The sequence below is a fragment of the Cnephaeus nilssonii genome, assembly GCF_951640355.1.
Source record: "Cnephaeus nilssonii genome assembly, chromosome: 10".
Lineage (NCBI taxonomy): Eukaryota > Metazoa > Chordata > Mammalia > Chiroptera > Vespertilionidae > Cnephaeus > Cnephaeus nilssonii.
The window spans coordinates 61,714,918-61,742,814 of NC_137081.1; the positions used below are offsets into that span (position 1 = coordinate 61,714,918).

At 37.9% G+C, this 27,897-nt stretch overlaps 1 protein-coding gene across 1 annotated transcript in view; it reads left to right on the forward strand.

Annotated features, from left to right (window-relative positions):
- The window catches only part of NEB (nebulin), a gene marked incomplete at its 5' end in the record, with an annotated part of 191,460 nt that overhangs the window by 71,357 nt on the left and 92,206 nt on the right, over nucleotides 1-27,897 (forward strand). The window contains 23 exons of the mRNA XM_079783149.1: nucleotides 3,287-3,391; nucleotides 5,006-5,113; nucleotides 5,452-5,763; nucleotides 6,190-6,393; nucleotides 6,726-6,830; nucleotides 6,917-7,024; nucleotides 8,009-8,320; nucleotides 8,595-8,798; nucleotides 9,237-9,341; nucleotides 10,948-11,055; nucleotides 13,060-13,371; nucleotides 15,648-15,851; nucleotides 16,166-16,270; nucleotides 17,636-17,743; nucleotides 19,473-19,784; nucleotides 20,366-20,569; nucleotides 21,655-21,759; nucleotides 22,874-22,981; nucleotides 24,056-24,367; nucleotides 25,306-25,509; nucleotides 25,948-26,052; nucleotides 26,943-27,050; nucleotides 27,201-27,512. Of these exons, the coding sequence (XP_079639275.1) occupies nucleotides 3,287-3,391; nucleotides 5,006-5,113; nucleotides 5,452-5,763; nucleotides 6,190-6,393; nucleotides 6,726-6,830; nucleotides 6,917-7,024; nucleotides 8,009-8,320; nucleotides 8,595-8,798; nucleotides 9,237-9,341; nucleotides 10,948-11,055; nucleotides 13,060-13,371; nucleotides 15,648-15,851; nucleotides 16,166-16,270; nucleotides 17,636-17,743; nucleotides 19,473-19,784; nucleotides 20,366-20,569; nucleotides 21,655-21,759; nucleotides 22,874-22,981; nucleotides 24,056-24,367; nucleotides 25,306-25,509; nucleotides 25,948-26,052; nucleotides 26,943-27,050; nucleotides 27,201-27,512 (4,170 nt within the window). The remainder of the gene's footprint in view (nucleotides 1-3,286; nucleotides 3,392-5,005; nucleotides 5,114-5,451; nucleotides 5,764-6,189; nucleotides 6,394-6,725; nucleotides 6,831-6,916; nucleotides 7,025-8,008; nucleotides 8,321-8,594; nucleotides 8,799-9,236; nucleotides 9,342-10,947; nucleotides 11,056-13,059; nucleotides 13,372-15,647; nucleotides 15,852-16,165; nucleotides 16,271-17,635; nucleotides 17,744-19,472; nucleotides 19,785-20,365; nucleotides 20,570-21,654; nucleotides 21,760-22,873; nucleotides 22,982-24,055; nucleotides 24,368-25,305; nucleotides 25,510-25,947; nucleotides 26,053-26,942; nucleotides 27,051-27,200; nucleotides 27,513-27,897) is intronic.

Below are 27,897 nucleotides of genomic sequence, written 5' to 3' on the forward strand. Positions count from 1 at the left end.
CCCCAAAGCTTGTTTGTTCATTTATTCAAAGTGTAATGAGAAAACTACAAAACGTACTTTTTTTTCTTTGAAACTTGAGTGCATTTAAACCCCAGGTTTTATTGTTGTGTGCTGTTATTGGGTATAGTCTATAAGAGAGATAGCCTCAGTACCTTACACAACAGATACAATGGAAATGTTGTAAAGAGTTTATTTTCTTCCCGATAATTATAATGCATTTTGTGTAGCTGAATCATACATAAAATATATATATATATGTGTGTGTGTGTGTGTGTGTATATATATATATATATATATATATATATTCCATCTTTAACTTCCTTCTCCAGCACTGACACCAGTAGCTGGCACATACTAGGTGCTCAATAAACAGTTAGTGAATAAAATAAAGGAAAGATAGCAGGATAGAGTAATTCTAAAGTATAACCCTGAAAATTATGGTAAGTTGAATTATGTGCACTGAGATTCTGGAACTGGTAAGAAAATTTAAATTAATACAGAATAATAACCATTTGGGTCTTAGAAGAATCTAAATATATATAATATGCCATATATTTTACATGTTAGACATATTAGTTTTCAAATAATATATATAAGCTCATAATCAGCTTATAGTAAACATTTGATAAACTGTAGCTCCCCTCTTCCTATTCTACCTCTCACAGATTTCTTGCAATTTTGGTATCTCACAGATTTCTTGCAATTATAGTAAATGCTGACATGTCAGCTTTATCATGAATGTTCATGCTTTTTTTTATGATAGAAATTTTAATCCAACTACCTGGCTCATAAAGCAACAAAGTTATGGAAAATATTTCCCCCTTAGAATCCAAGTTTCTTTTTTCTCCATGAAACAGGCCTGTTTACCAAGCTCTGAGCTAATAAGGTGGCCAAGAGAAAAACCCTGGGTCATGAAATTTATCAACATCAATGCCTCAGGACAGACTTGTCAACAGTGTGCCCTGGTTACAGAAATGCCGAGCTATTACTCCCCTCAGGTCTCAGGAGAGGGGCCCTGCTGTCTCTCCTTTTGAATAGACCAATACATCTACCTCAGAATAAACAAATATTAGCATTTTCTCTGTTTTCCATGGAGTAGAAGTGACACATGCCATTAAACATCCTGCCCAACTTAAAGGTTCTCAACCAGGGACAATTTTGTCACACAGGGGCATTTGGCAACACCTAAAGACCTTTTTGGTTGTGACAATTTGAGGGTGGCATGCTACTGGCATCTAGTGGATAGAAGACAGATATGCTGCAAACATCTCAGAATGTATGCCCCTTTCCGAACGCACCCCTACAAAGAATCATCCAGGATACAACACTCATAGCTCAGGTTGAGAAACTCTGATCCTAATCAGAAAGGTTAGCACAGAACCAGGAAAAATGTATATGGAAATTCACAGGCTTGCTTGGTTCTTGCCCTGAAGGTCTTAATTTGCTTCTCTGGGTTATATGGACTGGAGTAAGCATGCTCAGGAAGGAGAAAAGTGCCAACCCCACACACTCCATTCTGCGTGCCTCAAAGGGAAATCCATAAGTTCAAGGAATCAATGATACTTTCAAAATTTTTATATTGAAATAATTTCAGGCATACAGAAAAATTGCAAAAATAGTATAAAATAATTTTACAAATGCTTTTTTTTTGCTTTCTCCCTTTCCTCTTTCTTTCATCTTCACCATGCCACTCTATAACTAAATACTTCATTGTGTGTTTCTTGGAAAAAAAGAACATTCAAAAGAACATAACCACAGTGCAATGATCCAAATCAGGAAATTAATGTTGAAACAATACTAGTCTACAGAATTTATTCAATTTCACCACTAATGTTCTTTAGACAAAATTTTTAAAAATTTCTGATTCAGTATCCACATATTGAATTCACTTGTCACGTCTTTAGTCTTCTTGAAGATGGACTTGTTCCTCACTATTTGTTTTGCAAGTCCTTGAAATCTGAGAAGAGCACAAGCCAGTTATTTTATAGAATCACCCTTAATTTGGGTTTAGATTAGATCCAAGTTTAGTATTTTTATAGGATAACACATGTTGTATCCTCCTCCATGCATTATACCAGGAGATACATTGCATCAATTTGTCCCTTTACTGATATTTAAACTTTGATCACTTGTTTAAAATGGTGTCTCCAAGTTTCTCCACTGTCATTACTGTTTTATACTTTGTAATTTATGAGTATGTAAAAATATTCTCTGACAATGTTAACGTCCTAGTTTTAGTAAATCAGTAAGATTTTTGTTTGGATCCCTTTATCTTCTGTGAAGAAAGACACAGAGAATGGCTCTGGGACGTACAAGGATTTTTTGATAAGTTCTCATATAAAATCTTTTTGGGAATCCTGCCCCCCCCCCCCTCAAATAATATGGGGTATGACTAACTATACTAATAAAAGGGTAATATGTTAATTAGACCGGACGTCTTCCAGACAAAGCCACAGTGGCAGAGGCCAAGGCAGAGGAGGTTAGGGGTGATTAGGCCGGCAGGGGAGCAGTTAGGGGGCAATCAGGTTGGCGGGGGAACAGTTAGAGGGCGATCAGGCCGGCAAGCGAGAGCAGTTAGGGGCAACCAGGCAGGCAAGGGAGCAGTTAGGGGCATCAGGCAGGCAGGCAGAGGGGATAGGGGCGAGCAGGCAGGCAGGCAAAGTGGTTGGGGCGATCAGGCAGGCAGGCAGGTGAGCAGTTAGGAGCCGCGGTCCCGGATTGCGAGAGGGATGTCCGACTGCAAGATTGGGCCTAAACCAGCACTCAGACATCCCTCGAGGGGTCCTGGATTGGAGAGGGTGCAGGCCAGGCTGAGGGACCACTCACCCCCTCTCCCGTGCACGAATTTCATGCACCAGGCCTCTAGTAAATAATAAACCACAGAGGAAATGAGACTCCATAATTTCTAGACATACTGGGACTATGTCATCTTTTGAGAAAGCAAGGGTAGTCTCCCAATGAAACACTGAGGGAGACTTTTACAGTCTGACAGATGGGAATTGCTGCTCCATTTGATGATCTTGGCAAAGGCTCCTATTACTTGGGTTGACTTCTTATAGGCAAGGTTATCTGTAACTTGGAAAAGGTAATCCATAATCTCTCTTTTGAAAGGCAATTATGTCCCAGATAAATCAAGAAATACTGGAGCTGTTTTCTGCATATGCTATCTGCTTATGCTATCAGTCATAAGGCTTAATTCAGATGAATTCAGTAATCTTGTTTGAAGTTAACTATGTCATTCACTAATCTAACAACACCACTGAAAAACTCTTATTTCTCATTTTAGAGACTTTATAGAGAAGCTTGGGACAAGGACAAGACTCAAGTTCACATCATGCCGGATACACCTGACATTATTCTGGCTAAAGCAAACTTAATCAACACAAGTGATGTGAGTTTCCAATTCAGCATGTGTTTTCAGAAAGTTCATTTTAATTGGTTCTAAGGCAGTAAATTTACTTGGAAGTTATTTTGAATGCCTGAATTATTTTCATTAATGAACTACATGTGACTTAGATTCCTCATTTAGTGGCTTTTAGCTTGAACATCAACATAATTGGTACTCCCTATCTCAGGCAGAGTGGGAATGTGTGCTGTCTGTTCTTTGTAGTCCATCATTACATATATGGTCATAATGTAATGGTTTATAACACTCTCCCCACATCCATAGGAGCTCCTTGGGGGCACAGAGACAATTACTATTGGATCTGCAGTGCTTCACTAGTATAGTGCCTAACACACACAAAATTCAATGAAATTGCAAATGAATGAGCATAAAAAACTCATGCAGGACAATTTCATTTTTATTTTTATTGTCAACATAGCATTACCTCCTGAAGTTTTTAGACATAAAAATTAAATATGTTAAAGACAAATTCTAAAGTCTAATAGAAAAACTTTAATATGAAGCAATGTAAAGTGTTAAAGAAATGCCACAAAGAGAAAACTATCTATATACATAAAAGCCTAAGTGACCGGCTGACCGTCGGTAGCTATGATGCACACTGGCCAGAGGGCAGACGCTCAACGCAGAAGCAGAAACCACAGGCATGGAATCATGGAACAGAGTGATGAATCTCAGAGGGGAGGGGAGAGTGGGGAGGGGGAGGGCAGGAAGAGATTAACCAAAGATCTTATATGCATACTAGAGGCCCGGTGCATGGATTCGTGCACCAGTGGGGTCCCTCGGCCTGGCCTGTGCCCTCTCGCAATCCTGGACCCTTTGGGGATGTTGGAGAGCCCATTTCAGCCTGATCCCCTCAGGCCAGGCCAAGGGACCCACCAGTGCACGAGTCCATGCATGAGGCCTCTAGTATATACATAAACACAAATCCAAGATCAATAGGCATTTTAAACAATCTGGTTTCTGGATAAAGTGCATTAAATGGCATTCTCAATTATGTAACAGAACTGAAGAAACACATCATTTCACTTAAGCTTTTCAAATTCAATATTTAAAGTTCCTTCAAAAACTCTTACATTTAAAAATTATGAAGGACTTTGTTTCATACCTACAGATGTAATCCTATGCTGGATGACCTTATACTGTGAAATAGATGCTACTAGTGTATCCCAATGCTGTAGCTACACAGAAGAGACAACTTACTAGGCATGATTTTTGCCCCACTAGAGGTGTTAGATGAAAAAGCATTAAATGATATTCTCATATATTGCTCTTTTCTAACAAAAACTTCTAATGAAACACTTTAAGTTAATTGGAAAACAGCACCTAAATGGTATTTAATTTCATTTCTCTACCAATTTACTTCTGCATCATTCTCATACGCATTTGAAAGGAGCTGGCATTTGATTTTGTTGATCTAGGTAATTGAAGAGCTTTGAAGTTTAAAACAGCATCATTAGCCATCCATGGGCATAATTTCCCATTGCATTTGAGTATTCTAGAGCACAGATACTATTCCCATGGACTCTTAAAAGATTTAGCACATTGGATTCATTAGGCTTCCGTTGTTTATTTGCCAAAGTGATCTTCATCTTTTGACAGAAACTCTACCGAATGGGTTATGAGGAGCTGAAGAAAAAAGGCTACGATCTGCCCCTTGATGCCATATCAGTCAAAGCAGCGAAAGCATCCCGAGAAATTGCCAGTGAAGTAAGACTTTATCCCAATTATATTGATTTGATTGCAGTGTGTCATTTCCAAGCAGTCTCAACTTCAATTTAAATTGAACAAAATCTTTCAACGAGTAACCAATTAAAACAGAGTGAAATGATTCGAGATGCAGTGTGGGATGAAGATAGCTCAAGGATTCATTTATTATGCATGAAGTTTGAACTGGATTTAGCCTTTAATCTTTCCTATCAAAAGAACGTATATCTGTGGCTCTTTAGGCTTAGTGAAATATTTGGAGTTACTGTGCTTGTAATTTGCCACAAAGGTGGCAATATAAGTTAATCTCTAAAAAAATGAGACTTTTTTTTTCCCTTTAGTACAAGTACAAGGAAGGCTTTCGCAAGCAGCTTGGCCACCACATTGGAGCCCGAAACATTAAAGACGACCCCAAGATGATGTGGTCCATGCATGTGGCCAAGATCCAGAGTGACAGGGAGTACAAGAAGGACTTTGAGAAGTCGAAGACCAGGTACAGCAGCCCCGTGGACATGCTGGGAGTGGTGCTGGCCAAGAAATGCCAGACCTTGGTCAGTGACGTGGACTACAAGAACTACCTGCACCAGTGGACGTGCCTGCCCGACCAGAACGACGTCATCCACGCTCGGCAGGCCTATGACCTCCAGAGTGATGTGAGTCTAAGATTTTCCTTCGCTAACAAAACACCACATATGCTTTCCTAAGTATCAAGTTCCCCCAAAGTGAAGGGAGTCGAGTTTATAAAACTTCCCTGAACTAATGCCTACACTCTATCCAGGCACCCAAATATTATCCCACAAAGAAAGAGCCAGCAAAGTCCCAAATGTTTTGGTAGAAGCCTCTACAGTGCTGACCCAGAAGAGATGGATCTTTCTATATATGCTGCTGTTTAAAATGTTTTTCAAAATATTGCTTCAAATTTGAATATTTTGTTGACTCACAAGACGTACCAAAAATTTTTAATTTATCATGAATTCAAGCATTGAAATGTATATTATACTATACTATACTATACTATACTATACTATAATTTTAGGGGCATATTATTATGTTTAGTGATTTGTCACTTACAATTTCAGAATTTGTACAAGGCCGACCTTCAGTGGCTAAAAGGCATTGGCTGGTTACCTAGTGGTTCTCTTGAGGACGAGAAGAACAAGAGAGCTATGCAGATTTTGAGTGAGCATGTTTACCGTCAACACCCAGATAAATTCAAGTTTACCAGCCTTATGGACTCCATGCCGATGGTTTTGGCAAAAAACAATGCTGTTACTATGAACCATGTAAGTTTTTTCTTTTCTTGGGAGGAGTATTAATTGTGTGTGTGTGTGTGTGTGTGTGTGTGTGTGTGTGTGTGTGTTTGCATGTGTGTGAATGTAAACACTGAAATCTGTTTCTATAAAAGAAATATCATATTCAATTATTTGCTTTGTATTAAAGTGTGTTTTTTTAAGTGAGTGTTATGCTTTTGCTGACATGAGACATCTGGACCTGAAGGTGTCACGAATACCAGCTCACAGAGCAGACTCTCTGTACTCTGGTGAACCAGATTAGTTGTATGTATCTATTCATTACTGGTTTGCAATAGTCCTGTCTTTTTTTTTGTTTGTTTTAGCGCCTCTATACCGAAGCTTGGGATAAAGATAAAACCAGTATCCACATTATGCCAGACACCCCTGAAGTTTTACTAGCTAAGCAAAACAAAATAAATTACAGTGAGGTAAGCAATATAATTATGGTGCATGATACATTTTCCTTACACTGCACTTTATAAATCAAACTTATGATGATTTATTTCTATTTCAGAAACTATATAAACTTGGCCTAGAAGAAGCCAAGAGGAAAGGCTATGATATGCGGCTAGATGCTATTCCCATCAGGGCGGCCAAGGCCTCCAGAGACATTGCAAGTGAAGTAAGTGCACCTGAAAAGTTCTTTGCCTTAGCTTTGGCTCAAAGATTTCTTTTTCCTGAATACATGGTAGAGCAATTAATCTATGAGGTTAAAGTTTTTACTAACAGTTTTTTTTCTCAGTAAATAGTTTAAAATAATGGTAATGAAATTCTTGACACAAAGGCTAATTCCTAGTTATGTCTGAATTCATAGCAACATGCATTTCAAAATATTGTTTATTTCCTGCTGAATAAAAGCATTGGGTATTTGACTATAGTTCAGACATCCTTTTGGCTTTTCCACGTGATGTATTCTTATATATAACCACACTCTCTGTAGGATTCCTTCAACACCTAACCCATGCCCTATGAACCAATGAACATATAAGGGCTGAATAAATGGGACACATTATTTTATTCCAAGTCCAGCCATTCATATGGACCATATATTTGGCTCTGTATCCAGTGGTTGGCTATGGATATTTATTTTCTTTAAAACATAAATTTGCTCAAAATATTTTTTATTTATTTCCAAAATATGGAAAGTAACTATCAGAACTCAAATATAAGTGTTCAACAATCACAGAAGGGTTAAAAGTATTAATATATACCAGTATAATGTCTGTTACCATTAAAATTCATATTTATAGAGAATATTTAATGATGCAGAGAAATCCTTATATGATAATTGAAAAAGCAAGCACAAACCCATGTACAGTATGATTCCTATTTTAATCTTATTCTCTCTCACACACACACATATACTCGCACACCACAAAAAGCAGTATTTTTCAGTGGTTATCACAGAATGGCAGAATAATGTCTTCGTTTTTATTTTATTTGTTGTATACATATATATGCTTTATTTTCCAAATGGTTTACAAGATGCATATTTCTGTAGTTAGGTCAAATCATTATCTTTTAAAGAATAGAAAAATGTGGCCTTAGTAATTGCTTTATACTTAAGTTAAAATAGGTGACTATCAGCATTTTTTTCTTCTTCTAGTTCAAGTACAAAGAAGGCTATCGTAAGCAGCTCGGCCACCACATTGGAGCTCGGAACATCAAGGATGACCCCAAGATGATGTGGTCCATGCATGTGGCCAAGATCCAGAGTGACAGGGAGTACAAGAAGGACTTTGAGAAGTCGAAGACCAAGTACAGCAGCCCCGTGGACATGCTGGGGGTGGTCCTGGCCAAAAAGTGCCAGACCTTGGTCAGCGATGTGGACTACAAGAACTACCTGCACCAGTGGACGTGCCTGCCCGACCAGAACGACGTCATCCACGCTCGGCAGGCCTATGAAATCCAGAGCGACGTGAGTACTTGAGGATCATAAAGACATGCGAAGGTGGGAAATCAGTGAACTCACACTCCTTGGAGAAGGTAGCAATAGGTGGCACCAAATTCACCACCCCCTGCAAAGGAGGGAATAGCATCTCTTTTTCCCTTGTGTTAATTGTTTAACTCTCCAGACCAAAAAGAAATATTGTCTACTATATTTTCAAGAATGCTCTTACTTTATTTCATATCCTTTAGATGAAAACTTTTCCCAATGAAGATAAACATTTATTGACTATTTGTGTCAACAGAATATGTACAAGTCAGATCTTCAGTGGATGAGAGGCATCGGCTGGGTTCCCATTGGCTCTTTGGATGTGGAAAAATGCAAAAAGGCAACTGAAATTTTGAGTGATAAAATCTATCGCCAGCATCCAGACCAATTTAGATTTACCAGTGTGACTGATTCTCTGGAACAAGTGTTGGCCAAGAACAATGCCATCACCATGAACAAGGTGAGGCTTCAAAATTCAGGGAATCAAGGTAGGACTTCTAAAGCTGAATTAAAGAAAAAAGCATAGTCAAGGAAAGAAAGAAAGAGAGCATTGAGCAACAAAAGATATCTATCTATCTAAAATATCAATCTGATATATTATTTCTAATATTTAATAATTGTTTTATGGTTTTTTTATAAAATGGCATATCTTTATGGAAATCATCTTTGCATAAAAGATATTCTCAATTTCTTTTTGTTAAATTGTATTTCATATTATTAGAAATATCTATTTTACTATGAGCTGATTACTTCACTTGAGAAATATATGTAAAATACATAATGTAAAAAATGCATAGCCTTTTGTTATGTTTATTTATAAAGTTCTTATGGTCCTGAAATTCCTACTAATTATACACTGACTTTCCCCCCTGATGACATTTAGTATTTTCTTTGGTAGCGTTTATACACAGAAGCCTGGGACAAAGACAAGACCCAGATCCACATCATGCCGGACACCCCAGAAATTACGTTGGCAAGAATGAACAAAATCAACTACAGTGAGGTGGGAGCAGATGCTAATTCCGTAACATTTGCATGCTGTTTCTTACTTCAATTCATCTATTCCTCAGGGATGTAATACTAAAGGACAACTTTATAAAGAATCTCTTTTTGCTCCATGTGAATAGCAACTCTTGCATTTCTCAGTCACCATCCTAAACATCAAACTTCAAGTAATACACATTACATTTTAGGAAGTACAAATTATAAGAACTAATGATTCAAGCAATAACCATAAGATTAATTAGACCTTTTCATTTTATTAATTTTTTAAGTTATGGAATTAGCAATAGACCAAATATACACTTATTTCATCCTTGTGCTGTATAGCTGTGCTAAACATATTTCCCTATGTAATATATTTTTCCTAAATTATAGTTTAGGATCAAAATTTAAGATTTTTGAGTCAAGGACAAAAATCATAGTCGTAGTACCAAGTAACACAGAGAAAGAGAGAAACAGAGGCAGAGAGGACCTGGCAGTGTACATATTAGCAAGCCCATTTTCTTTTCACTTTCTGTGAGCATAGGGCCATGTACCATCACAGAAGCACCTATGTTTAGGCTGAGAGGTCAGCCTCTCCCAGTTCTGGAGTCCCCGCCTGGTAGGTTGTCATCCTGCTTTTGCTTAAGTGTTCTCAGTGAAAAGAAGTTTATCTCATAAGTCAACCCATTTGTTCTGGAAAATTCCATTAGAAGGTGCTTCTGATGTATCGACTCAAAGATTTCTCTCTGCAGACACACATAGTCCTCTGAGGCTATGCAGAACCAATCTGTGCCAACTCCATGGAGAGGCCAGTAGCAACTATGGTACCTCCCCTGCCACCTCACCCCAGGTTCTCGTCTAATCCAAACGTCCCAAGTGCCTGGGCATTGCTCACATGACATCTCTGCTAGAACATGACTCTCAGAACAAACAAAATTCTGCAAGTGAGGAATGATCAGTGTAGACTACAGTTGATGTCCTATTTCCTCTTTTAGACATTTGACCTCCATCTCTGCACCGTGTGTCTCAGGGCACGCTGGCAGCTGTGTCCCTGCCGTGCACAGGGAATTTGGGATCGACTGAAACCCTAAGACATCTTACATGGGCTTAGGCTGAGTTTCCCCTCTCCTGCATGTACATAGTTGGCAATTTAAATCTCAGTTCAAAGATTGACATTTATCTCTCTGCAATCTCTTCTTATATTGAACCTCTGTGTTTAAGCCTGTGGAGGTGTTTGTGGCTCTAAGACTCTGTCTGAGAATATATTAGTTATTTTTCTGAGCTTTGTACTGCCAGCAAAAAAAAATGGTGTTTCTTTGACAGTGTAAATAAACAGTATATTACTCTTCTGCAAAATATAATTTAAAGAATTTAGATAGGTTAGCTGCCATCTTAAGTCATTTTATTCTGGGGGTGGGCAACCTATAATTTTAGTGCTTATATAACTAGCTCTTCATTGTTACCAAAAGCTAAAAATGCAGAAGGCTTAGATCTCTCAAAAGTAAGGTTATTATAGGTACCTACCTGGGTAGAACATAGTGAATTATTTCAATTCCCCCATCAGTTTTTTGATATGAGTGTCAACATCCAACTGATTTTTTATTTTTATTTTTGCCCAAATTTAGAGTCTGTATAAACTCGCCAATGAAGAGGCAAAGAAGAAAGGCTATGACTTGCGAGTCGACGCCATCCCGATCGTGGCAGCCAAGGCCTCCAGGGACATTGCCAGCGATGTGAGTAGTCTGTTTTATCCAAGTATCTGACCCATCAGAAGTGACATTTTCACTGAACTAAATCTTTACAAAGAACGTTCCTAGCCCTTTTGAAAATACACCCTGATGTGTTTGTGTGGGGATTTTAAAAAACCTAATTTTGAGGGAAATGAAAAATGTGATGTTCATGAAAGGAGTTTGTAACCTTAGGACATAGTTAACTCTGGTCCACCAAGAAGAGGCATCCATGTGGAAATGGTCAGAGTGTAGCTGCAGGCTTGGAAATGCTTATGTAAAAATTATCACAGTGCTTATAGGAAGCATAAGTCAAAAACATAAGTTCTCTCAGTGAGAATTGGGTTTGGCTTTATGTAACATTTTAACATACAATATTTTTAAAGTGCATGTGATGCTTGCCTTACAACTCACTCTTACGGGATTACGAAAAGAAGGCAGTTGATCAGAACCAGCACCTGGCTCTGTAGCTCACACTTCTCAGAATAAAATCAGCATCCTTTCCTGGTGCTTCAGGGAATTCTTGAGGAACAGGACACTGCTCTAAAAATACAGGCCCAAATTCAGGAATATGGTAACACATGGTCCTTTCTATTGGAAAACCATGTGAGTGACTCACTTTAGTTGGTGTATCTTGGACTTGCCCTACAAATGGATTTATGCCAATAATAATAAATAATGAAATCATAATAACAACCCAAAGTATTGACAACTCTGCTAAGAGCTTTTCATTTATTATTTTACTTACTGTTCATAATTACCCTAGGATGATAAACGCTATTGTCATTATCCCCATTTTGTGGATTGCTTAAGCAACTCGTCTAAAGTTAAACGCTTAGTGGATGACGGAGTTGAAACTCCAGACAACCTCATTCCTTTTCACTGTACCATATTGCCTCCTGCTGACTCATCTATACTTTCTCAGCTTTATTTAAGACTAGAAGCATATATTTTAGATAATTGGCTCAGATTTCAGGATAAAACCATTGAACATAGACTAATAAAAACATTTTTGGCCCTTGTTAGGAGCACACTCTACCCAGTTGGCCTGCTACAACTTTACTAGAATAATCAGTTTTCAAAGTGATGCCATACATTTGCCATCACCAAAGAGTGCATGGATCCATTATGAAATAATAAATTCTCCTAGTTGCTGCTGCAGATAGCCCTTGACCTAGAGTACTACCCTTGTAGTAACCAGACAGTCATGTCATTGGTCATTAAACATACCATGTCACCAAGTGCATCTCTTTCCTGACATGCTGCTAGTGCATAAAATCCATTTCTCCAAGGTTCAAATGGCCCCTCCCCCACTTCCACAGGTAATCTCTCCCTACTGTGTGCACATCTTGCCTCCAGAACTATTTCTTATTACCAGGCTATAAGTGATTTAGGGTAGTGGTCGGCAAACTCATTAGTCAACAGAGCCAAATATCAACAGTACAACGATTGAAATTTCTTTTGAGAGCCAAATTTTTTAAACTTCAACTTCTAACGCCACTTCTTCAAAATAGACTCACCCAGGCCGTGGTATTTTGTGGAAGAGCCACACTCAAGGGGCCAAAGAGCCGCATGTGGATCGCGAGCCGCAGTTTGCCGACCACAGATTTAGGGCATACACTGCAATTATGCTGATTACATCTATTGAACTGCCTCTGTAAACTTCTAGGGCAGTGATGGCGAACCTATGACATGCGTGTCAGCACTGACACGCGTAGCCATTTCTGATGACAGCGGCCGCATGCCGAGGATGAAACATTTGCCAAATAATGTTTTTTCCTCAAAGTGACACACTACCCGAGTTATGCTCAGTTTTTTGGAGAAGTTTGACACACCAAGCTCAAAAGGTTGCCCATCACTGTTCTAGGGTAAAGGTCAGGATACTGGCTTGAGTTAGTGTTTATTAACAAAAGTCAACTTACAACTGAAATGTAAGCAAGATGATTTTGTACAGTCTTGGGGCCTCTAAGGGTTTACCATAAAAACCTGATTTGTCCATTTTCATCTCAGTACAAATACAAAGATGGTTACCGCAAGCAGCTTGGCCACCACATTGGAGCCCGGGACATCAAGGACGACCCCAAAATGATGTGGTCCATGCATGTGGCCAAGATCCAGAGTGACAGGGAGTACAAGAAGGACTTTGAGAAGTCGAAGACCAGGTACAGCAGCCCCGTGGACATGCTGGGGGTGGTCCTGGCCAAGAAGTGCCAGACCTTGGTCAGCGACGTGGACTACAAGAACTACCTGCACCAGTGGACGTGCCTGCCCGACCAGAACGACGTCATCCACGCTCGGCAGGCCTATGAAATCCAGAGCGACGTGAGTACACCATCATAACAGAGCTGTGTGCAGAAACAAACTATACAAAAATTATTCTTTGGATACAATCGATGGCCTATCAAACTATGATTTTTTTTAGTGACATTTGATATCTGAATCAGTCTATAGTTTTATGGCTTTATTGTGAATATGTTAATAGGATTTATAAGGAGGTGAGTTTATAAACTGGATTTGATCTTATAAAAGTAAAACCGGAAATAAGCAATGTTAGAATTCAGGGTCCACCAGAGGGAGACATTTTCTTTTATTCTTTTAAGGGGGCAACAACACTTTTTTTTTTTTTAATTTCCCTGAAATTGGTTTTTAGCTCTCCTTACAAAACAAATGGCGTTGTAATTGATGGAATACTCATGCCTGCTACGCCACTAAATGTTATTCTTATGAAATTAAAAAATAGTCACTGAGCCTGGAAGCTATGGGATCATTTCAGTGACACTTTCTCCTCCTGGCCTGGCTCTTTGTGGAGGGGTCACATGGCAGTGACAGAAGCTGGACCTAAGAGAAGCAGGTGCACCATCTCAACCCGGGTGTGAGGAGCACATTTCCTGCAGCACCTATTTTATAAACGTTTGAAGGAATCATTAAACATTAGAGGACTTTGGAGAATAAAACTAATTAATAATAATTATACATTAATGGGCTGTTCCTAGAAACGGGATAGCCCACCTGTGAAAACTCTCACATCTGTTGGGTAGTTTTCGACATACAGAACCTTGTGTTTTGAAATTCTTTCCAAAAAGAAAGGCAGTTAAAATGGCTCATGCACTCCATGGAGTGACAGCAGTGACAGATAACTTGCATTCTTCCAATCTGTTGAGCCTCTTTTCATGATCGCCTCCCTCACACTGTGACACAGTCTTGATAATGTGGAAGATTTGGACATTAAAAGGCCCTCCAGAGGTATAAATATTATTGTTTTCATTCCTCCTGTTGTTATTTAGGGGCAACAACTAGTCAGCACAGGACAATTCCAATAGGCTTCTTGTCTAGACTGCAAAGGATCAGTCTATTTTTCTACTTCATTGTTGTTACAGGTAAAATCCTTCTAATGAATCGGGCAAAGGTCCAATCCTTTTGTTGTGATATAGTTATGAATATGTAATGGGTACACACAATTTTTAAAATAAATACTTTTATTTATTTTTTCAATTACAGTTTACATTAATATTATTTTGTATTGGTTTCTGGTGTACAACCTAGTTATTAAGCAATCATATACTTTATAGTCTTTCCCTGATATTTCCAGTACCCACCTGGCACCGTACATAGTTATTACAATATTATTGAGTATATTCCCTATGTTGTAGTTTATATACCTGTGACTATTTTGTAGCTACCAATCTGTACTTCTCAATCTCTTCACCTTTTTCACCCAGTTCCCAACCCTTCCTCCCCTGTCTATTCTCTGTATCTATGAGTTCGTTGCTCTTTACAAAAATTTTTAGCAGGGAAAAAATGATTTAAAGTAAAGTGAGAAATAAAAATATGAAAAGATGACTCTGGAAAAAAGTTAATGCTTCCCTTCCTGAGAACTTGGTAGGGAATAGACTGGGCCCTGGACCAATGAAATGGTCCCTTATTGCCCTGAATCTTGGATACTGTGACAACTGTCCAACTTCTGCCCTGGGCTTCAGGGATTCTAAATCATCATTATATTTTAACTTCTCTCTCTTTTTTTAAAAGAGCATTACAGATATTTTGAAATATAAGAAAAAATACACAGAAGGCAATAATAATCCAGCATAATCCAACCATTGAAAAAGCCCACTCCTGCTTTTATAATTTATCCAGACAATATATCTACATAATTTATGTGCTATTATTTCACTTAATATTGCATTACTGACATTTAAACAAGTCATCAATATTCTTAAAATACGGCTTTTAGTAGGTGCAGACTATTTGATTTGATGAGGACTAACATTTATTTACTCTGGTTGGCACTCTTTTCCTGTGTACATGGACATTGCAACATTGCAATAGCATTCACCGAATTGACTCACAGAAGATATTAGTTTGGATTCACTTCTCTCCTACCAACCTGAAATATTTGACCACTTTTTTTATGGATAGGCGACAGTTTTGGGGGTCATTTTTGAACATAGTTTCTCTTTTTGTCTGCTTAATACAGTGAGCTTGTTTTCTGTGAAAAACAATTAACAACCAGAATGGCACTTTATTACTGAATCCATTTGCATCTTTACCCTAAATCTTTTGGTCTTAGTGAAGAATTTCTGCCTTTTTCCTCTTCCCAGAATATGTACAAGTCAGATCTCCAGTGGATGAGAGGCATTGGCTGGGTCCCCATCGGGTCTCTGGATGTGGTCAAGTGCAAGAGAGCTGCAGAGATCCTGAGTGACAACATCTACCGGCAGCCTCCAGACAAGCAGAAATTCACCAGCGTGACTGACTCCCTGGAACAGGTGCTGGCAAAGAACAACGCCATCACCATGAACAAGGTGAGCCTCAGCTACCACGCTTCTTCAGGATGTAAAAGATGTTATTATACTTTAATCACTAGTGGAGTTGTATTATCCATGAAAGTGTGGGGTCACATTTATCTCCTAAATTGCATACTTAAAAGCCTCTAAATGATTTCTGTTATTCCCATTTTACACTTTGATAATCAGCATTAAAACTCAAACCTCCAACTGAATATCTTATATTCCAGTCCAGTTTATTTTTCTTAATTAGATCAATAATAATCTTGTTGTAAGTTGACAATTTGTAATTCTTGTTTTAAATGGTTTTCCATCAATATCTTCTTTGATAGCGTTTATATACAGAGGCCTGGGACAAAGACAAGACTCAAATTCATATAATGCCTGACACCCCGGAGATCATGTTGGCAAAGCAGAACCAACTCAACTACAGTGAGGTAGGAGCAAAGTTCTGTGGTGCGACACTTATTTTGTTGCTGCACTTACTTTTATAGAGGTGCTCGGCTATTATGGTACATGTGGCTCCAGAGATGAACACTCAGCCCATCCGACGGTTCAGATCTGGGTTGCTATAGGACTCCACGGGCAAACTGAAGTCACATTACCTTTTCAGCATATGGCCACTGCTAGTGTGAGTTAGTAGGACTAAGCAGTATGTTTGATATTGCTAGAGGTAGGATAGCCAGACAAAACACTGGCTCAATATTTATTCTAAAATATTATTTGTTGCTTATCTGAAATTCAAGTTCAACTGGTCATGCTATCTTTTTATTTGCTAAATCTGGCAATGTGTTAAGGGAGCTCTGCTAATATGCACCTCTTCCCCACCTGGATCCTCAGTAAAATTGAGAAGGAAAACTAAAGAGTAGAAATGAAACTAAAATCTCACCTTTGTTACTACTAAAGTTAGACCCAAGGACACATTTGTAGGAGAGGCAGTCTGCTCACTGAACCGAGGAATTGGGTTCCTCATCCAGGCGCAGGCCACCCTGTAGCAGGACAATCAGCTCCACCCCACTCAGGGTGAGGTCCCGCTTAGAGCCCAGAGACATGGAGGAGGGCACTGAGCTTGTTCCTAGAGGGAACAGCTTAGGGCTGAGCTGGGCATACCCAGTTATCCCAGCCCTACAGTCAGATAAATCAGTAAATCACTACAGCTCTCCAGGGGCAGAGAGTAAAGGCACCCGGGAAAGGAGTAAGGCCAGAGATAAAATAATTGAGCTCCTTTTATAGAAAGAAAGCCTCAGGCATGAAAAGCAGTGTTCTCCATTAACAACACTGATTATTGTGTGTTTTTTTTAAGTAAAATGCAATGTCATAGGTGCATGTGTTACTAACATGATACAGCTAAAATTTAGAATAAAATTTGTGATGATGGTCAAGTTATCTACTTTTTAAATTCTACTTCAATTTTTTTCTAAAAATGATAAAATATTACATGATTATAAAAAAATGTTAAGTAATAAAGAAATGAGTAAAAGTATATAAGTATATATTATAAACAAATAAATTAAACATACTCTGTAATTTCTTTTTCATTTAAAAATATGTACAGATTGATGTTTTATCCATCGATCTATATTACTAGATTATATATCAATGTTATTATCCATTGATATATCTAATTTGTTTCTAATGCTATTTAGTTATTTTGGTAAGATGACTTATTTACTTTCAATATTGCTAGGATTTTAAATTGTTTACGGAACCTGTCCTTTTTAAAATGATATGGTATGTCACTTGAAAATCTCCAAATGGTTGCTCTCAAGCCTCTTGCTTTAACCTTGACTTGCTTTCTGTAGACTCTGTATAAACTTGCCAATGAAGAAGCAAAGAAAAAAGGCTACGACTTGCGAAGCGATGCCATCCCAATTGTGGCAGCCAAGGCCTCCAGAGACATCGTCAGCGATGTGAGTAACAACACTCCATGTACATGGCTGGGTGGGACAGGGGATCATCACGGTCATCATTCCAACAGGGAGCTGCACCTGGGTGCCAATTAAGTACATTTATTGTGATTTAAATGAAAGAAATTGTTTTCATTAGAAAAAGCTCTTTTATATATTTTTTTCTTTTTTTTTTTAGAAACAACATTATTTAAGTAGTTATATCTTTTTTACCCTAGTCCAGACACAAATCTCTTTTTTAAATAAATTTTTATTGATTTCAGAGAGGAAGGGAGAGGGAGAGAGAGGTAGAAACATCAATGATGAGAGAACCATTGATTGGCTGCCTCCTGCACGTCCCATACTGGGGATCGAGCCTGCAACGTGGTGCATATGCCCTAACTGGGAATCAAACCATGACCTCCTGGTTCATAGGTCAATCAATGCTCAACCACGGAGCCACACCGGCTGGACCACAATAAATCTTGATTTTCAAAATCATCTCCTTAGCCACACAAAACTATGGAATACATCTCATGTTTGTCACACACATGCCCACTTTCTGTTTTGCTAAGAAAGAGGTGTTTGATCATGTAACAATTTCTTCCCCACAGAGGAATGCCACAACTGCCACCATGAGAACAGCTGCAGACCAGTAGCTGTGGGACTCTTTTATATTTTTAACTCCAAAAGACTTTAATATCCAGGCCCCATAGAGAAGGGTATCCTAAACTTCAGTATTAAATTAAATTTGAATATACAATTGTTCATATCTACAATTATGAGGCATTCATCTCCATATTTTGAGCACAGGACTCACAGAGAAATAAGAAAATGCCAGAAAAGTTTTAAAAAAGTAACGTGGTTACATGTATTGCTTCAACAACAGAAAGAGACCTGGTTACAGCTAGGTCTAGGGAAATACACCTTTCCCCAAACCTGCTCTGCATTTTTGCCAACTCTTCCTCTGAAAAATTATCTTAAGTGCCTCCTTTGATGTCCTTTTCATGAAAAACAGAAAAGCAAAGGCAAACAACCAAAAACCAACAAAAGGGTGAACCTGATTTCTCTTTCCGCTGTCTCTGAAGGAAGTGGGTCCTTTGGTGGAGAACTCAGACTTCCATAAATATACATTAAGATTTGCGTCATTTTGTTACCTGAAGTGGAGAGAAAATATCCAGAGTCAGCACTTCCCACCACCTCCAACGATATGCTTTCTTGTAGTTATAGAATCTGATTTCTTACTTGAGAAATCCCAACAAACCTCAGCCAAATTTGATGTGTGACAGAGCCGGACACACTGGATGGAAAACCCAAACCAGTCCATTTCAGGGAGTCCAATAAAAGTCAGCAGAGCCCGGTTTGGGAGGGGTAACAGGTGGTTTGGAGGGTGAAATGGTACCTGTGTACTCAGGAGTAGCATTCTCAAAATCATATGTAAAATTTCTGGTTTCACTGGCCCAAGATGAAGAACAGGCAGCATATAATTCTGACTGATTTTTCCTAAAAGTGTTGCTTCTTTTGTTTTAGGGACTTAATGTCTGCAAACTATAAAACTATGTAGTTTGGCATTATCTTCTCATTAGAGTATTGTGAAGTCTAATCAGAGTTTAGGATGAGGAGATAAGTTGATATTCAGATGATTCCATTTCTCTGAAAGAATTACCAATTTTGAAATAATAAACTTTTAAATTAATGAAACTTTTAGCCCTTTCTATTTATTTTATTTTTAAAATCACTGCTTTTATTTCAGTACAAATACAAAGATGGTTACCGCAAGCAGCTTGGCCACCACATTGGAGCCCGGAACATTAAGGATGACCCCAAGATGATGTGGTCCATGCATGTGGCCAAGATCCAGAGTGACAGGGAGTACAAGAAGGACTTTGAGAAGTCGAAGACCAGGTACAGCAGCCCCGTGGACATGCTGGGAGTGGTGCTGGCCAAGAAATGCCAGACCTTAGTCAGTGACATTGACTATAAGAACTACCTGCACCAGTGGACGTGCCTGCCCGACCAGAACGACGTCATCCACGCTCGGCAGGCCTATGAAATCCAGAGCGACGTGAGTACTGAGACCCATTAAATACCAATGGTGACCAACCTTAAGATAGTGATACAGTGATATTCAACCATCGTGCTGCAAGAATTTTTAAAACATGCAATACCTGACTATTTAGTCAGGAGCACTGACCTTTTTTCCCTTTGATTGTCGAATTAAAATATGACAATAGCCAACACAACAATAGCCGTCTGGTGTGAATGAGTCAAAATTATACCTTTTTTTTTTAGATCAACAAAAAATATAACATATTTTTTCATGTGCCATAGAGTTTTAGTAATTAGTTTTTGTGTGCCATGAGATTTAAAAGGTTGAAAATAACTGTAGTAATACATAGATAAGGATCTAGGATTAGACAAAGCTCTCAGAAAGAATAATGCTTTTCCTCTCACCCCTCATTCATTGTGCCTTTTTTTTTTTTAAAGAGATCATAATACATGAAGCTCTATCCAATTGGCCTTTATGTTTTAAAAGACATAGACATGGAGTCTGGCTATCCAAGGTTTCCAGTCTTTTTCTTTTATTTTCCAAATCAAGTGTCATAGCAGCTTGAGTAATACTTGCCTTTGTGTTTATCTCACCAGAACATGTATAAATCAGATCTCCAGTGGATGAGAGGCATTGGCTGGGTCCCCATCGGGTCTCTGGATGTGGTCAAGTGCAAGAGAGCTGCAGAGATCCTGAGTGACAACATCTACCGGCAGCCTCCAGACAAGCAGAAATTCACCAGCGTGACTGACTCCCTGGAGCAGGTGCTGGCAAAGAACAACGCCATCACCATGAACAAGGTGAGCCCCCAATTTGGGGGAAAGTAAAACAGGGCTATATGCTCTTGGATATTGATAGTTAATTCATCTTTTTTGTCTTATTCCATTGCCATCCATGTATAGTGATTTGGTTGAGTTCTCTATTCAATTACATTAGGATTTCAAAAATATATGTGGGAATTTCTGCTTTGAGTTCTCTTGTGAAATAGCCAGAATTAAGAACAGGACAACTGTTTGGTGTACAAACTGTTTGAAGTCTATGAGAGGTATACATGGTTTTCTATGAAGGTTTCTTCCTTGTTGGGTACTCGTCTAGGTAAATATAGAACAAACAAGTCAAATGCACATCTCCATAACATTTATAAAATAAGAAATCTGGAGATGGCTAATCCAGGTACATTTGCAGTTAATAAACAAACAAACAGCAAAACTATGGGAAGGATTTGTTTATATAGCCACAGTGCATATGGATGTGCATATATGCTTGGAAATATTTGCTTTTCATTTAATTGGAATGGAGGTGATCTTGAAATGAAACACACATGTTTACTAGTTATATCTTAGTCTACATTTACATTTAGTGATAATATACACTGAGTGGCCAGATTATTATGATCTCTGAAAGCATAATAATCTGGCCACTCAGTTTATATTCTATATAATAAAAGGCTAATATGCAAATTGTCCCCTCAATCAGGAGTTCGACCAGCAGGCAGGCCGGCCAACCACCCATGTCCCCTCCCCCTGACCAGGCTGGCTGGACCCCACCCATGCATGAATTCATGCACCAGGCCTCTAAAATATATATGTGTGTGTATGTATATATACACATACACACACACACACACACACACACACACACACACACACATATATATATATATATATTGAGTGGCCAGATTATTATGCATTCAGAGATCATAATAATCTGGCCAATCAGTGTATATCTTGTAATATCAAAGTGACTGAAGAGTATGGTATACTAAAGTACACAGCACAGATAGTAAGGATGCTGGCTTTCAACTTTGTCATGATCTCTAAATTGCAAACTCCTGTTTACAGCAAGCATTGCGTTTCTAATTCATTAACCTTTTTATCTTTCACAGCGCTTATACACAGAAGCCTGGGACAAAGACAAGACCCAAATCCATATCATGCCTGATACACCTGAAATTATGTTGGCAAGACAAAATAAAATAAATTATAGTGAGGTAAGACTATTTACTTTATTTCCTTGATCTGACCACATTGATCTTTGCTGGTGTAGTAAGAAGGTCAGAATTATGGATTTAATTCTCATGTGGTTCAAATAATTTTATTTTTATGCCCATTACTCTACCCTGAATATATGTATTACTGAATTTAAAAAATAGATAGATAGATAGATAGATAGATAGATAGATAGATAGAGAAATTGATAAATACAAAAATTTCTCCAGAAAGGGAGGAAAAGCTCTCAAAGTCAACTATTAATGATTGAAACAAATTATAATTTTAATTAAAATATTTATTACTCTTATCAGATTATTACTTGCTACAAATTTGTTCTGTGAGTTTTTCCTCAGTTACTCATCTGTAAAACAAGATAAAAATGCCTATCTTGAAGAATTTCTGTGATGACTAAATAAGGTCATATATGTAATATGCCCAGTGTGGAGCCTGGTACAAAATAGTTGCTTAGTAACTTTAATTTTTTCCCTTCACACTCAAGTCACCATGAAAACTAAGTTTTTAACATGCTCAAAATAACTTGAGGTTTATTTGTTTATTTACAAGAACTGAAAGAGAATTCTTAGATTTATCCATTTTGGAATTGTCCGAAGACAGTAAAATACATTTTTTATGCATTATCTCTAGCTAAATTTGTCATCATATATCTTTGCAGTCCAGAAATACTGTTGCAGAAAAAGCTTCTTGCCCAGTTGTTCTTGACAAAGAACAATTATCTGGTTTATTCAGGAAAAATCTTGATTTCGTGTGTGTGTGTGTGTGTGTGTGTGTGTGTGTGTGTGTGTGTGTACGTGCATGTGTCTTCATTTTTAACAAAAGAGGGGGAAGGCAGACTTTTCTTCAGTTTGAGAACACTGGAAAATTTAAGTACTCATTTTCAAGACTTGGCCATATTCATTGTTTTACCCATATTGATTACATTTTGCCTAAAACAATGTATCTATAAAGAAGAGGCATGCTTATATCTTTTTAAAATATATTCAAAGCAGAATATACTAGTGCAGTTCTGCATCCAAAGGTAGTCTTCCTTTGGCAAAAATACATTTTTAGAGTGAAAGCAAGTGCTGTGTCTAAAAGGTATTCCTCTGTTCTCAGAGCCTCTATCGCCAGGCCATGGAAGAAGCCAAGAAAGAAGGCTATGACTTGAGGAGTGACGCCCTTTCCATTGTGGCTGCCAAGGCCTCCAGGGACATCGCCAGTGATGTAAGAGCTGATGAAGTCCCTGCCTTTGTTACCAACAGGCCAGGCCCTACATGGGGCATCACAGTATAGGAACCCAGCCGGAAGTCTCTTCAGTCATCATCCATCTTAGCCACCTTTATTGTGTAGGCAAATTCATGGAGGCTTTGAGACAGTAGGTAACCTGCCCAAGGTCACAAGCATCACAGGACAAAGCCTGGGTTTGGAATGTGGTTCCTTTGATTCTTGCCACTTGGGCTTTGCTTAGTAAAACTGAGTGCTTTGATTAGTTAGATGGACATGTATTGAGCTCTCCTTGGGATACACCCAAAGCAAAACCCCAGGAAAGAAGTAAGTTTAACTGAGTTCTCCCCATGACTTGAAGAAGGACATAGAATAGCAAGAAAGCTATAAATTTTCCTGCTGAGGGGTCCACAAAATCAATATTCCTTTACCCTAAAGATAAAAATATCAGATTCATTGACAACCTAGATATTAATCCAAGAGTAACACTATTGTCCATTTTTGCAGGTTTTTCATTTTTTAGCATGATAAAGCAACACATAACACCATTATGCAGTGTACAGTTCAGTAGTGTTAAGTATGTTCTCACTTCTTCATCTGGCAAAACTGAAACTCTATACCCATCAAACAACAAAAATTGCCTGGTTTTAAACTACACCTCCCCCCTCCCCCCCTCCCCCCGATTATTTGTGCAGAGGAAATTTATCAGAATGCCTTAGGAAAATAAAATTAATGAACCATGTAAACACATCCTGGATGTACCCACCCACATGACCGACTTCTGAGACACTGTCACTCTAATTGAGCTCAGCCTTTCAATGTTCATGTTTAATCACTTTTTGCCAACAAATAATTTTTAGCACGATGTAAAGGAGTCATTGGGGAGTTATACTGTGGGAGTATGAGAGTAGGCACACCAACCTCTTCCTTGGGAGTCAGCAGGCCCCAATGTGTAGCATCACATGATGAAACGCCCTAGTGTCTTAAGGGTTTCACAGAAAAGCATCACCACAGCAAGAACAACAGGGAAGAGCTCGTCAAGCTTCCTCCTCTGTTACTGGTTCTCTCTTTCAGTACAAATACAAAGAAGCTTATCGTAAGCAACTGGGTCACCACATTGGTGCCCGAGCCATCCATGACGACCCCAAGATGATGTGGTCCCTTCACATTGCCAAAGTGCTGAGCAGCCGCGAGTACAAGAAAGAATTTGAGAAATACAAGACCAGATACAGCAGCCCGGTGGACATGCTTGGCATCGTTTTGGCCAAGAAATGTCAGACCTTGGTCAGTGATGTGGACTATAAACATCTCCTTCATGAGTGGACGTGCCTGCCCGACCAGAATGACGTCATCCACGCTCGGAAAGCTTATGACCTCCAGAGCGACGTGAGTATTCCTGATGCTGGTTCTGCATGTTAAAAGCAGATCTGAAGCATGTCCGTGGGTTCTGACTAGTACCAATGGACTGGAATTTGTTTGCATACTTCTAAATAGTATACAATTGAATGTTCCAAAACAGTTTGCCATTGATAGCACTACAAATTATTCCACAATTTTTCTTCCCCAAAAGTTATATGTAAAATATGAAATAAAGTATATATTATCAATTTTATACAGGTATATTTCTTCCTGGTAATTTAGGCTTCCTTTGTCTGAGTTAGATGAAACTTAATCCTCAAAAAATATATAGCTCCCCTTTTTTTTATTTTTTGCAGAAGTGGTAGAAATGTATGTATATGTCAATGGAGGGTAGTGTGGGGAGAGTTAGGAAACAAAAGTATAGTACACTAAATTATTTTTAAAAACATTCATATTTTATACCTACTGACAGGAAAATTCTAAGGCATTCTTATCTTTTTAATGATGTTTTGTTGAGTTGTATACTTGAAGCCTGTATGGCTTTGTGAACCAATGCCACCACAATAAATTCAATAAAAAATAAAATAAAGTTGGTTCTTAAGAAAACAATAATCTAATTTTATTAACAATTAGCATGTCCTACTGAGAGTAAAATAAAAGGAGTAATTTGGGAAATATCTAATATACTATCTTGTGTAAAAAATTTGTAATACACTCAAGGACATGACTGTGTCTTTTATTATATAAAAAAAAATCTTTCCTAGTTCTTGGTATAATACTCTGTACAAAAAGATACTTAGTAAAAAAATATACTCTGAATTCAATAATGTTTATGAATGAGTGATTGTGCTGGGAGCCTTATCTGTTCATCAGTGCTTCGTATTTTCTCTAGTATGAGCCATTTTGTGACATTGAATCTGGAACATTAATTAATGAATGTGGTTTTTTAATCTGTTGATTTGCAGAATTTGTATAAGTCAGACCTTGAATGGATGAAAGGCATTGGCTGGGTTCCAATTGGCTCCTTGGAAGTTGTTAAAGCCAAGAGGGCCACAGAGATCCTGAGTGATAATATCTACCGTCAGCGTCCAGATACACTGAAATTTACCAGCATAACTGACACCCCGGAGCAGGTGCTGGCAAAGAGCAATGCTATAAACATGAATAAGGTGAGTCTTCACTCCTCCCTGTTAGATACCAAAATTCACCTTAGAACAATTTAAAAATACTAACATATTACTACATTTTAAAAATTCCCATAGGGTTTATGATACTTTTAAAAATTACTTTTCCATTATAATATCATAGTTACTTATATTAAACTTATGTTAAAAATGCAATATGCTGTAATTATTTTATAACTACAGATTTTAAATGCTGCAATCCAATTATACTTTCATAACTGTTTTTTTAAAGAAACAAAAATCTGAGTGAACAAAATAGTGAGATAAATACTCTTAGAAATACTAATTTATCTACATAAAACAGGACTATATGCAACTTTAATAATTTTATTTGTACTTTGTATAGAGGAGAAATAACTGGCACATAATCAAAGAAGTATCTGTGAATTCCAAAATAATTTTTCTCATCTTTTTTTTCCATAGCGCTTATATACTGAAGCCTGGGACAATGATAAGAAAACAATCCATGTCATGCCTGACACTCCAGAAATCATGCTAGCCAAGCTTAACAGAATAAACTATAGTGATGTGAGTAAACTATTGCTTTTATAATGAACAGTAAGGCAAAAATGAACTGTTGTAACTGTCTTCTTAAACTGTTTTGACTAATTTATTATACATACTCCAAACTAACATTGCTAGTAAGAGATAGGACTTGATTCAATTTTGGACTATATGTTAGATCTACAAAGTAGGCCAGCCCTTTAGTAACCAAATATCAGGGAATGGAATGCTTATGGAGGAATGTTCCAATAGGAATTATACTCCTCAAGCCTTCCCCTATGTGACAATGTGGGTATCAAGTCATTATTTGGTTAAAAAACTATTTATCAGGCAGGCACAGGCTTAGAACTCACTTGCTAATGATTATTTTTGCTGCTTTATTAATGTTATTAATAAATGTTATTTGCAAGCATTTTTCTATGTGTTTCATTCAGGAACAACATTTTCATCAGGCCAATGATTCTGAAACTCTATAAATAGATCACATTCTGTAATGATAACCCACAACAAAATGAGGAAGAAAAAGGACAAGGCATTGAATTTTTTATGAGTCCAAATATATTTAGTTTTAAAGTACTTTCCTTATTCTTTCTCCTTTTTAAATATTAAAATGGCCTTTCTTTTATTTTATGATAGTGATAGTAAATAGGTTTTTTAGCATGTATTTGTTTGACAAGACAAAATTTTGGCAACCCCAAATTTTTGAAATTTGCCAATCAATAAAATTCCAAAGTTTAGAACATGTGCCTTAAAATCTTTAAGTGCCTATAAAACCAAATTTTGTACAAACCCACCCTAATACTTCACTTTGTGGATTTGTTTCTGTAGCTTAAATGAGGATGAAGAAAGTTCAATAAATAACAGTTTTCTTTTTTATGAAAGGAGGAGTGCTTTAATGACTCTCTTTTATGCAGAAACTCTATAAACTTGCTTTGGAAGAGTCCAAGAAGGAAGGCTATGACTTGCGTGTGGATGCCATTCCAATCCAAGCAGCCAAGGCTTCAAGAGATATTGCCAGTGAGGTAAGTGGGCTTGATAATATTTACCTTTCTCTCTCACACTAATTGTAGCAAAGATTAAAATAAATACAGGAATTTGTGTATGAAATTATGAAATGTGATATAAATGAGATGTTCTTATCATTAGACTCATATCCCTTTTCTTTTTTTCAGTACAAGTACAAGGAAGGCTATCGTAAACAGCTCGGCCACCACATTGGAGCCCGGAACATCAAAGATGACCCCAAGATGATGTGGTCCATGCATGTGGCCAAGATCCAGAGTGACAGGGAGTACAAGAAGGACTTTGAGAAGTCGAAGACCAAGTTCAGCAGCCCCGTGGACATGCTGGGGGTGGTGCTGGCCAAGAAGTGCCAGATCCTTGTAAGCGACATAGACTACAAGCATCCCCTGCATGAGTGGACCTGTCTGCCCGACCAGAACGATGTCATTCAGGCTCGGAAGGCCTATGACCTTCAGAGTGATGTGAGTAGGTCTACTATTATTCAGAATGTGTTTTAAAAGCTTAAAAAAGAAGTCTAACTTCTTGTGTGCCATGGAATTTGTTGGCAATCTGGCGAGACCTATGGACAACTTCTCAGGACAGTGTCATAAAATGTATACATTTAAAATATATATACATACATATGTGTTTATATGTATATGTATGCATATACATATGGATTTTTATTAACACATTAAATGAAAATATCTAGCAGTGAGTGTAGTAACTAGCTTAATTTCAAAGAAGTGATGAGCATAAATATTTTAAGATGTCTGCACAACTGTAATTGGAAATGAAAATATTTGTGATGTCTGTTGCCAACCAAATCCCATGTAGTGGCAATACTACTATGATCTCTCGACTAAA